This window comes from Helianthus annuus, chromosome 15 (genome assembly GCF_002127325.2).
Source record: "Helianthus annuus cultivar XRQ/B chromosome 15, HanXRQr2.0-SUNRISE, whole genome shotgun sequence".
In the NCBI taxonomy this organism is placed as follows: Eukaryota; Viridiplantae; Streptophyta; class Magnoliopsida; order Asterales; family Asteraceae; genus Helianthus; species Helianthus annuus.
Genome location: NC_035447.2, coordinates 49,283,553 through 49,296,036, shown reverse-complemented (window position 1 = coordinate 49,296,036; position 12,484 = coordinate 49,283,553). Strand labels below are relative to the sequence as shown.

The 12,484-nt window shown below is 41.6% G+C and overlaps 2 protein-coding genes across 2 annotated transcripts; both read left to right on the top strand.

Moving 5' to 3' along the window:
- The first annotated feature begins 1,706 nt into the window (after positions 1–1,706).
- On the top strand, positions 1,707–3,342 carry LOC110911560 (PI-PLC X-box domain-containing protein DDB_G0293730). The gene is made up of 2 exons (XM_022156188.2): positions 1,707–1,886; positions 2,129–3,342. The coding sequence occupies exon 2, from the start codon at positions 2,148–2,150 to the stop codon at positions 3,198–3,200; it is 1,053 nt and encodes a 350-aa protein (XP_022011880.1). The 5' UTR covers positions 1,707–1,886; positions 2,129–2,147; the 3' UTR covers positions 3,201–3,342.
- Positions 3,343–8,529: 5,187 nt separating this feature from the next.
- On the top strand, positions 8,530–9,069 carry LOC110913663. The gene has a single exon (XM_022158486.1). It carries the CDS (start codon positions 8,530–8,532, stop codon positions 9,067–9,069), a length of 540 nt encoding a protein of 179 aa, XP_022014178.1.
- The last annotated feature ends 3,415 nt before the right edge of the window (positions 9,070–12,484 follow it).

Here is a 12,484-nt window from a genome sequence, read left to right as displayed (position 1 = left end):
AACGAACTCCGAACCATACTTCTTGTTCCCCCAGATATTTTCAAACTTAAAGTTACTCAAATCCTCAGCTTTGGTCTCTTGAACAGCAAGGAAGTCAACATTATGTTTAAACTTCAACCCCTTAATCCACCCTTCTTTGTGAAAACCCCCAATGCCTCTAACATTAAGACTTAGAAAATTCATTAAATCACAACATTAATACCTTCACCAAGCAAAACCTTCTTGATTCTACTAGAGTGCTCGTCGAGGACCACTCCCAATTTTTCCCCATGTCGATAGTAGCTTCAATTTCTCGGTTAACCACCTCCTCTCCCTTGTTGTTACCCGACCCCAAGTCCTGCGTCTCCGGCACCAGCTCCGGAGCAGAGCCGGTCCCTTTCTGCGATCCGGGATCCACCGTCCCCAGGCAGGGGCTGTCATCGTTCTCAGGCAGTTGCACAGACCTAAAAGAGTTCCTCGTAGACTCCGACTCCCCCTTACCGAGAAAATTAGCTTCCAGACCAAAAGGCCAAGAAAAGAACTTGGGCTCCTCTGACTCCCTTCTGGATCTCTTAGAAAGCCTTTTGTCACTAGCTGGGCTAACTAAAATGGGCTTCCTTTGATGTTTGTCCTTAAAAATGTTGAATGGTTTTTTCTTTTTTAAGGAAAAATTATGAGACAAGACTGGCCCCTGCGGGACCACTCCGCCTCCCGACACAGGTAAATGAGCTGCAGAAAGCACCTCGGGATTCCCCCCTTTCAGATCTTCCTTATTAAACACATTATTACATTCCCCTTTACGAGAAGGACCTTCCCCATGCAGCATGGAAGCACCATGCACATCTTCCAAAGGCTCCTCGTAGCACTTAGTCTGCACCTGTTCGTCTTCCGAGACCTTTCCGACTCCCGAATCGTCAACAAGGAGTTCCGACGTCTTACCTTCCTCCTGCGACGTTGTTTCCTCCGACCCGGAGTCTTCCTCTACCAAACAATCCGGTAACCACTCCTCCGACACCTCTTCCACCCAAACTTTGAACTTCTTATCTTTCCAGATCAGTACGACTTCCTCCGCTACTCTCACCCCATCTCCTCTTAGAATTCCAATACAAAATGACGATAAATCGACATCCTCTGACATTCTATTAGACCCATGAACAATTTTTCCAAACTTTCGAGCTATCGAATCACAGACTTCATCCGCCGCCAAGTGAACCGGCACTCCGACCACCTTGATCCAAGCAATCCTTTCGAAAGGGAGGGACTGCTCGTTCCAGTGATCAACTGACGAGCACCAGTCTTGCCAAATCAGATTATTACCAACAAACTTGTTACAGCTATCCGGACTAGAGAATTTAACCAACATAACAAAACCGCCCAGGTAACTTAAGCTAAACTCCCCGACCTCTGCCTTCGACAACAAAGCATGGAAGTTATTTAGAATCCTTAAATTTTTACATCTCCCGACCGCTGCCAGACCAACTAACTCCGGGAACGCAGAAATGCTATCATGGACCTCCACCACGTTGCCATTCCATTCGCCGACGGGATCCGGAAGATTCTGTACCTTATCCTTATAGTCTAATAGCGAGCTGTTGTTTTAACAATATGGTTAAAGTTAGTGACTTTGCTTTATAAGATTTTTTGTCTTGTTTTTATAAAAAAAAAAAAAAAAAAAGTTTTTTCTTTTGCAAATATAAATATATAATATCCAATTAAAATTTACAACTTGCAAGAGTTAGGTGAGACTTCAAGAAATAATCAATCAAATAAAGGAATAAAGGATTTTTATTTGGGACCCTTTTAAAATTGGACTTGGTATTATTCAATTTTTCTTCATCTATCATCATAATCTTTTCCTTACAATCCCGGAAGAGAAAGTAGCAACTCAGTGCTCACCAAGCAAACAGGTATGTATTCTCTTAAGCCAGATAGCTATATAAATGATATACATCACTATATTAATTAAATTTTGCAGTAATCATCTTATACAGCCCGTGCTAGATATATTGTGTTTAATTTATATAAAGTTCACTAATTACTTTTTGGCCATGTAGATTTGTTGATTGGGTAAAATCCCATGTTACCAATTTAAGAGATCCTATGATTTTACCATTTTATTTTACAAAAATCCTAGATAATCTTCATACAGGTCAAACAAGAAATTGGAAATGAGAGGTCTATTGTCACATGTGGAAAAAATTGGAGCTCAAGTGTCTACACATGTGGAACAAATGGGAGCTCAAGTGTCTACACAGGTGCAACAAATTGGAGCAATAGTGTCTACACAGCTGGAACGCCCCAAACTGATCGAAAACGAGACAAAAACCTTACGGGAGCTAGAAGAGAGCTCCGGCTGCAACTTTCCGGGCTCCGATCACCACCCAACCGACCGCAAAAACTGGATTTCGGGCCTCAACCCGGACAAGGTCCACCTGAACCAGATTGTCTGGCCCGGAACCCATGATTCCGCAACCAACCAGATCGGAGTTGAGATCATTACTCGCCCGTTCGCTGAGTGCCAGTCTTTGTCCATTTACGAACAACTCGTACTCGGTACCCGACTTCTCGATGTGCGGGTCAACGAAAACCGGGAAGTCTGTCACGGGATACTTGTATCGTACGGCGTTGATGTCGTGATCAACGACATTAAAAGGTTTATTTCGGAAACAGAATCCGAAATAATAATTCTCGAGGTCCGAACCGAATTTGGGCACTCTGATCCGCCCGAATTCGAGAAATACTTGGAGCAACAACTTGGGGAATACTTGATCCATCAAGATGATAAAGTATTTGACAAGACAGTTGCTGAAATTCTACCCAAACGAATTATATGCATCTGGAAGCCTCGTAAATCGAACCCGCCTAAACCGGGTGGCCCGTTTTGGAGTTCGGGTTATTTGCAAGATAACTGGATTGATACCGATTTGCCTGCGACAAAATTCGAGAGTAATTTAAATTATCTAAGTAAGCAACCGTCAGTGAATTCACGAAAATACTTTTACCGCGTGGAGAATACGCTGACACCGCAAACGGATAACATAGTTGTGCATGTGAAACCGGTTACAAACCGGATCCGTTGGTGTGCAAGGTTGTTCATTGCGCAGTGTTTTGGGAAAAATATTGCGGACCGGTTGCAAGTGTACTCGACGGATTTTATTGATGAAGATTTTGTCGATGCTTGTGTTGGTCTTACGTGGGCAAGGATCGAAGGGAAAGCTTAAGGATATTTCTATGTTAAATCGTGCATAAATTGTTTTAGTGATCTGTGTTTATAAACAACATTCTTGTTTGTAAAAAAATACCTTTTATGTAATAAGAATGTTTTGTGTAAAATTTGTGTTATCTGATTTTGTTCTTGATGTCGTTTATGTTGTTGTTTTGGAATTCGGTTTATTGTGTTTCTTGTTATGATGATTGTGACTCTTTGTTTGTTATTCTAGCTCGGTGTTTTGTTCTTGACTTCTTGTTGTGATAGAATATTAGGATACTTTCTTTGCGTGTGAATAGTGAAAGTGAGTGCATTGCTAGGGATTTTGTAACTACTGAATAGACTTGTTAACTTATGTGGCTACTCAATGACTCAAAACGCTTACTTGAACAAGCGAACACAAAATGCATTTACACAAATAGATGAATGGTACATGTATTGATGTGGTTCACTTGATCGATGAGATGGGCCTAGCCCACACCAAAATTAGGAACAAAGATTCATATATCAAACCAATTAGGGTGGCGGTATGACTGTGGCAACTGGCAAGTAGAGTGTGGTAAGATACTAAGATAAAAGCATTGTTGCAAGAGAAGCATACACCATGGGGTGTAGCAACATCCGGCAAGTGGCAAGGACTTGCTTGCCTTGCCAAGCGCAAAAGAGAGGTTGGAGTGGGCCTTTTAGAATTAACTAGATGAGACACTCGCACTACGCGGCAGGGTGTCTCGCAAGGCTGGCTCAGAGGACGTGTAGGGTGTGCCACCGCTCTGGGTCCAAAACCTTTAGGGGCCCGAAAGAAAATATTCTTGTTTTATATGTACAAATAAAATATATTCTGGTCAAAAAAATTAAAAATGTTTGTGCAGCTCAGATGGTTTAGCACTACTAAGACCGTGGAGTATGGTGGGGCGTGGGTTGGGGGCATGGTGCGACACGTGGATTATGGGGCACCCAAGACCAAAAGCCAATTTCAAAGGGGGTATGGCGGGGAGGGGCTAGCCCGGCGTGGCTTGGCCAGGTGTATTAAAATGAAATAAAAAAATCTAAAATTTAAACACGGCCCGCTATGCCCTAGCCAACAAGCCAATAAGAGCCGGCCACATAGGATCGCTAGCATGCCCCACGCCCGGCCTTAAACTCCCACCCAAGGGGCCACGCACAAACCCAAGCCCACCTGGGGTGATGACTTGGGCGTTTCTCTCCAACCCACGCCCCATACCCCATAGTCTAATAGTTATAATAATAGTATATGTGAGATACTATGTAACGCCCTGCTTATTTGTACTTTCCATTTATAGCAAGTCTTGTTTGTACTTCCATTATTGGAAACCTTGTACTCTTGTAATCGTTCTTTCTTTGTAATCGTTGTAAACTCGAGACTTGAATCATGAATGAAAACTTGCATTTCTTTAAATACTTGTTATACATACTTCATGCATAGTTATACATTTGATGGTGAAACAATTTGATACTTACTCGTGATGCTTACAAACGTACGTTGGATTCATAAATACGTGACATACATGCTTCTTACAAATTCTATACTTAAACATGCACATTCATACACTTATGCAACTTTTAGAACATGTTACATATGCTTAGGAACCTTAAATAAGTCACAAAACCCGTCCTAGATAACATTGGGTCAAGTTGCAAATCAATAAAACACAAAATAAAATTTTTTTTGTTTCTGCTGGGGCTTTACGGACCGCAAGCACCCCCTTACGGTCCGTAAGGGGGTCTGGCGGGACAGCAGCTTGAAATCTCCGCGATTTTGCACGAAATCCTAAGTTTCTTTCTCCTCCAATCAGCTCTAAACCTCCATTAAACACCTCCAATCAACCCTAAACTCATCCCCTATAAATACCCATCTTCTCCAAGCCATTTTCCACTTTCACAACTCTCAAATCTCTCCTAAATCACTCTCAAGTTCTTGCAAAATTCAGAAATTCGGACAGATTCATACCTTCATACAAAAGTGAGCATAACTTGCTCAAAACTCAACCAAATCACTTGATTCTTCTTCCTACTTGCTTGGATAATCATGGGGTTTGATTCCTTGATCTCTCCTTGGAGAAATCAGACCTGGAATTGCCCTAAAAATGTCCAAAAACTTTCTGTTGTGTTTTTAATTCTTTCAAAACTTGTTTAAACTTATCAAACTTGAGTCTAACTCATCTCAAACCTATGTCCTAATGCTTACAACCTATCTTATGGTTGGTTAAGCTTAAAAACAAGGTTGAGACAAACAACATCAGAGGTTAAACCTCAAAGAAATTCTGTTTTGATTAGGGTTTTAACCCACAAGTCATGTTCAAGATTCAAACTTGATATAGGAGTGATTATGGAACAACTTGGGTTTTTCCAACATAAAATCCCCACATGATTTGATGATTTCTCATAGCTTAGATTGTTTACATTCTTATAGTAATCCTAGTTCATGACCCTCCTTGTTTGTTGTTACAACAAGTGTAGTGGTGAACATATACGAGGTGACTAAATGGAAGCTTGTTCTTCCTACCTCCTACATGACTTCTATGACACATTTTGAGGTACCTAAATGAAGATGTAATCTTCTACCGCATGCTTGATATACTTGAACATTTGGACTTAATAATATATACTATATAACCTAAATAACATCTATGTACATTCGAACCTTTGATGTTGAATCCATATTCATTTGTCAAAGTAGTAGAATATCATCTAAGGCTAAACCTTGTTATGATTCTTATGAGTGTTCAACTCATGAAATCATTTTAACCCTTGTGGTTATCAAGTGTCATACAAGTGTTACGCGTTAAGGATGATCATTTTTATATAATACTTTCATATCATTTTTAATTCTGAATCCTTAAAAGTCTTCCGAATTTCCCAAACTCATACACTTTGTTCCTTTGTGTAGAAGGACAAGGTGCTCCAACTAGCTAATTCAACAACCAACTTACTCTCGGATTCTCGAGTTCAAGACTTGCAAAACCGTGAGTATACTCGTATTCCCCTCTTTTACTTTTACCACTTTTGGGGTGTAACATGTTTACTTATCAAAACTTACACATGAACATTTTGCTTAAACACATGAACATTCCTATAACATGCTTGTATACGTGATTGCTTGATACTTTAAACTTGGGTTGAGGACATTATGTGTTAAACTTATCATTAACTTCGTACGAGCCAAACCATGACATATGTAGCGCTATAGGATTAACGACCCGCCTGTAGACTTGTGGTTATGTCATGAGCATATTGCGTTTCATTATTGGTTTGATATGTTAGACACATGCCAATTTTATTGTTTATCTTGAATCACATGCTTGCTATGAGGAATTGTTCGAAACTTATCTTTTGTTATGTACGTATCAAACTTGTATACTCGCCTTTGCTTTTGCATTGAATTGTATTTTAAACATGTTACAGGTTGATGATGACGATGCTATGAAAAGAAGTAGCGTTGATGCCTAGATACACATATAGACGTTTAGGTTTAATATGTTGTATCAATTTTGCTTATGTTGCTATGTAAATCTTTTGAACTTGTTGTATTTGAATTTCTTGTAATGTTGACAATTACTTTATGAAATGAAATCGGTTTATTAAATATTGTCACAAATAGCGTTATGATGTCTCTAGCAATCTTCACACTTCGTCTCATCCCGATATTTCCGCCATTGGTTGGGGTGTGACAGATTGGTATCAGAGCCATAACTATAGGGAATTAGGTAGAATTGCCATGTTCGACCTAGTCTATAGTAGGAACCATATTTTTGACCATTCTTGTTTCATGCTTAGAACTTTATGCTCCCTTATTTGCTCCTCTCTCTTCTTTTTGGTCTTAATACTTACATAATGTCTTTCCTAAGACATTTTACACAATACACCTGAAGACTTGAAGACACTCTTTATACAAAGAGACGAGTTTACCAAAATAGGCGTGAAACCCACAATTTGGTGAACGACTCTCATTCCGCTTATTCTTATTTTTTTGCACGAAATTTCGCCATTTAGCTTGGAGTGAAATCCACATCTAAATGGTTAATTTCCAATTCAAACTCTAGTGGACCCTCGTTATAGTGTTGAAATTATATTTCGACCCAACGAGTACCAACCACGTTAGGGTACGAAATTGTCAAGTTAGGGGTGAAACCCGCACCTTGTCGATTGAGTCCCATTCCTCAATTTTCGATCTCGCCAAAGTTCCGATTGTTTCAATCGATTAGAGACGTGTAGTAACTGGAAGGGTAAGATACCGTTAATCGCTTCTCGACGAGAGTATCTTACCTATAGGCCAAAGCACGTTTTCTCTAATTCGAAAGGACTTTCGACCCACTTTGGAATAGTCGACGTTTCTCTACCCGAAACAATCCCATGTTTTATTGAGCCTCTTTTTTATGTATCTCAATTTATATGTGATTTTATACTTGAACGTTCATTCATTTCAAACTTGTAAACTCATTTCGCACGTCATCACAATCAAAAACAATAATAACCCTCGTGAACAAACTAAATTTATACTCTTTATACGCATTCATACGTGCTATACTTGTTGAATACATGTTGGAAACTTATACTTTATGTGAACTTTACATGATACATGAACTCTTACATGCTTTTACGTGCTAAAACCTTGCTTTAAAATTTATGATTCAAGTCTCATCCTTTCCTTTCTTTCAAAACTTCTAGATGGCATCTCAAACTCATCGAAGAAGACCAAGTCAAAGAAAGGTTCCAACAGCGAATCCATCTCCAAACAAGAGTTAGTTGGGCTCATTGCTGAACAAATGGCTGACCAAATGGCTTGAGTTATACCCGACATCGTTAGCCGCATTCAAACCGACCCCAATTCCCCTCATGGTTCAGTGGACTCTAAGGTGGATAAACCCAAGGCACCTTTCCTCTTCAAATAATTCATGGCTTGCAAACCATTAGAATTTACTGGAAAAGATGCTGCTACCGCACTACTCTCCTTGTTTGATGCCATGGAAATCACCTTTCGTCAAAGTGGTTGTCCTGACGACCTTCGCACCCAAAATGCCACAGGGGTATTCCGATCAAGGGCTCTTGATTGGTGGACCTCTGAACGAGGTATAAGGGGTGAGGACACCGCTCACGCGTTGCCATGGACCGAATTGAAAAGAATCATGAAAGAGGAGTTTTGCCCGCCGCATGAAATAAGGAAGTTAGAGAGTGAGTTTTGGTACCTAAAGCAAGTGGGTGACGACAATGATGGCTGAACCCTTCGTTTCAAACAACTTAGCATCCTGTCCTAGCCAAGTTGTACCCCTGAAAAAGCCAACAACAAATACATCCATTGTTGCCCTGATTCATTCATGAACCTCATGGAAGCTGCTAGCCCAACCACTATCGAGGAAACCTATCGTTTAACTGCCCGTTTGAACGGTAACCATGTCATGCGTAAAAATACCTCGAAAACCCCATTGAAAACCGCCCATCAAGCCACCATTGAACCCACTGACGAACCATCTAAGAAAACCCGAGGTAAGAAGCGGAAGGCTTCAAGCCAAAATTGCGCGGTTGTCACTCCGCTGAACCCACAACCCCTACAAGCCATGCCTGCTATTGCCAACGATGAAACTCCACGCAGGGGTTATACTGGAACGCAACCTAAGTGTGGTCAATGTCAGTACCATCACCCTCCAAACGTTCAGTGTCGAAAGTGCGCCAAGTGTGGCCGATATGGGCATACTTCTCAATACTGTCGCGTCTCGCCTCAGGCTTATCAAAATCAAGCCCTATTAGCTCCAAATCAAGTCGCTCCTGTGCGAGCATGTTTCACGTGTGGTGATACCAACCATATGGCCAACGTCTGCCCTCAACGACACCAGCCGCAACAGCAGCAACCACAGCCTCAGCAATAGCAGCAACAGGCCCAACAACCTGCTAGGGGTCGAGCTTTTGTCATCACCGCTGCTCAGGCTCAAAACGCGAACGACGTCATTACTGGTACGTTCCTTGTGAACCATGTTTATGCTTCTGGTCTGTTTGATACTGGCGCCGATAAGAGTTTTGTGTCGTTAGAATTCGAATCCTTACTTAAGTGTAAACGCTCTAAGTTGCCAAAATCTTTCGCTGTTGAAGTCGCTGATGGTAAAGCCGTCACTGTTGATTCCGTTCTTTCCAATTGTTCTTTAATCCTCAACGATCATACGTTCTCGATTAACCTCATACCCATGCAAATGGGTAGTTTCGACGTCATAGTAGGTATGGACTGGCTTAGGCGAGTTCGTGCTGAAGTTGTTTGTTCTGAAAAGTTCATCCGCCTTCCCCTTCCAAACGGTGATTCCCTACACGTGTATGGCGAGAAACCTTCTCAAGGTCTCAAGCTTATGTCGTGTATCCAAGCGAACAAATGCTTACGCAAGGGTACTTTCGCCTTTCTCGCCCACATTGTGGAAAAGAAGGTCAAAAGCCCAAGCATAAGTGACGTTCCCGTCGTACGTGATTTTCTCGATGTATTTCCTGACGATCTTCCTGGTCCGCCTCCTGCTCGTTCTGTCGATTTTCGCATCGATTTAGTGCCTGTCGCTAAGTCTCCTTATCGTTTAGCACCCTCTGAGATGCAAGAGCTCTCGAGTCAACTCCAAGAGCTTCTTGATAAAGGCTTTATACGCCCTAGTACTTCTCCTTGAGGCGCTCCTGTTTTGTTTGTCAAAAAGAAAGATGGGTCTTTCCGTATGTGTATTGACTATCGTGAGCTCAATAAGCTTACTATCAAAAACCGATACCCTCTTCCTCGCATCGATGACCCCTTCGATCAATTGCAAGGCGCGACCTGCTTTTCAAAGATCGATCTTCGTTCTGGGTATCATCAACTTCGAGTTCTCGAAGAAGATGTGCCTAAAACCGCCTTCCGTACACGTTATGGTCATTACGAGTTCGTGGTCATGCCCTTTGGTTTGACCAATGCGCCTGTTGTATTCATGGATTTGATGAACCGCGTGTGCAAAGCGTACTTGGACCGTTTCGTGGTCGTTTTCATCGACGATATTCTCATCTATTCCAAGACACAAGAAGAGCATAAGCGACACTGGCATCTTATCCTTGAACTTCTTCGTGCTGAACGTCTATACGCCAAATTCTCCAAGTGTGAATTTTGGTTAAAAGAGGTTCAATTCCTTGGTCATATTGTCAACAGACTTGGTATTCACGTTGACCCCGCTAAAATCAAAGCTGTGAAGAATTGGATCACACCTAAATCTCAGTCTGAAATTCGTTCGTTTCTTGGTCTTGCTGGTTACTATCGTCGCTTTATCTCCAACTTTTCGAAAATCTCCGTCCCTTTGACCTCCTTGACTCAAAAAGAGAAACCTTTTGTTTGGGGTCCCGAGCAAGAGGAGTCTTTTCAAACGCTCAAGGACATGCTATGCAATGCTCCTATCCTCACACTTCCTGATGGAAACGACGACTTCGTCGTATATTGCGATGCTTCCCGCCTTGGCCTTGGTTGTGTGCTTATGCAACGAGGCAAGGTCATCGCTTATGCGTCAAGACAACTCAAAATACATGAGAAAAACTATACTACTCACAACCTTGAATTTGGCGTAGTTGTTTTTGCATTGAAGATTTGGCGACACTACCTTTATGTAGTAGCCATCCAGATTTGGCGACACTACCTTTATGTTTTTGCATCGAAGGCCTGCGCCGGCTCCGTCATCGTTGGGTGGAGCTATTAAACGACTACGACTGCGAAATCAAATACCATCCAGGTAAAGAGAATGTAGTAGCCGACGCTCTTAGTCGTAAAACTCATGTCAAAAGTATCCATTGTTTCCAACTCGTCCACGATCTTCAGAATCGCATACGTAACGCTCAATATACATCTATTAATGAGGGTAACCTTTACAACGAGATGCAATGTGGTGCTGAAGAAAGTCTCATGTCCAAATCTGATGTGAAGAAACACTAGATAAATGGTCGGAACCGAAATATCTAGAGGGTTTGAATCCGCATAAAAGGTTAGTTTCCACTCGACTGATTCAGGTCCGATTGACCTTCTTCTCCGATAACTCTGCAAAAAAGAGCACCGTTAGCCTCGTCAAGGAGAGAAGGGGGTTCTCTCCTTGACCCGACTCCGGTGTGAGAATAAGTATCGGTAGTTGAAGAAGAAAATGTATTTAGTAAGTGTGTGTAACTTGTTCATATTATAGCCGGGAGTCGTTTAGGCAGGAAAACCTATTAGTGAAAAGTTGACAGAAGATGCTAACCCCGTAAGCGGTTACATTTCCTTCTGTTAAGCTTTCTGATCTGACGTGAGAGCACACGGATTGTGACTTAGATCGAAGGCTGGGGATCTGCCACGTGTAAAGTGATCAATGGAGATCACCCTCTATTTACATGCTTCCGTTGTGATTTCAGGGACGTATGAGATGATGACATGTGTCTAGTCGGTTGTAACCGTCTTGGTGGTGCACGACTGTATTCCTTCTAGAAGACTACTGCTGTAATCTGGTGTGACACCTTATCGTGTGGAGACAGGTAGATAAATAATTCCCAAGTCTGGGTAAATAATATCGAAGTCTAGATATAAAGGCGGGAGTATTTATCTCAGGATTTTCATCCTTTGTTTATGGGAGAAAGCGCAAAGGTTTATGATTGCCTTTGGGCGCGCGAGTGTTGCCAGTTTGACTGTTTTTTAGATCTTTGTTTGTAGGACCAGTGCGCGGCCGCGCAAGGTATAAGGTTTGATCAGTAAGGTTTTGGTATGGTTCCCATCGCCTTTTATAGGGTTTTTGGGACCTTACCCCTTCAAGTCCCCCGGTCTAGTGTTGTACTTATGCAAGTAAGTGGAGCACTGGACTTTTTGAGAGGGAAATGCTTTGGGCTACAAAAAAATGAAGAATCTTCGATGAGAAGATTTATATATATATTAAAAAGAATTTTGTTCTTTGAAAATCATGTCATGACGTATAATGACGTCAGTTGACAGGGAAGGTGGTATTTGCAAAAATTTGCCTGCTTTTATTGGGGTGTGTAACGGCGTTTGTCAGATTCATTTAATGGAGATATGACTCCAGTTCCTGTAGCGCCGTTTGGATGTGATATTTCCCTGACAGTTAATCATGATGGTTAAGCTTTCTTGAAGTTGAGTTTCCCTATATATATGCACATTTAAGATGCTTTGCTTTTAGCCTTTTCTGGTAAAGAAGATGAAACGTTCTTACTATACTCGTCGCTTGTTGGATGCTTTTAGGGTTTATGAGGCTGCTGAAGGTCTCATGCTTCTTTCTTGTTCACCGCCTCTAATTGTTACCAGAAAGGATCCGATCGAACCTG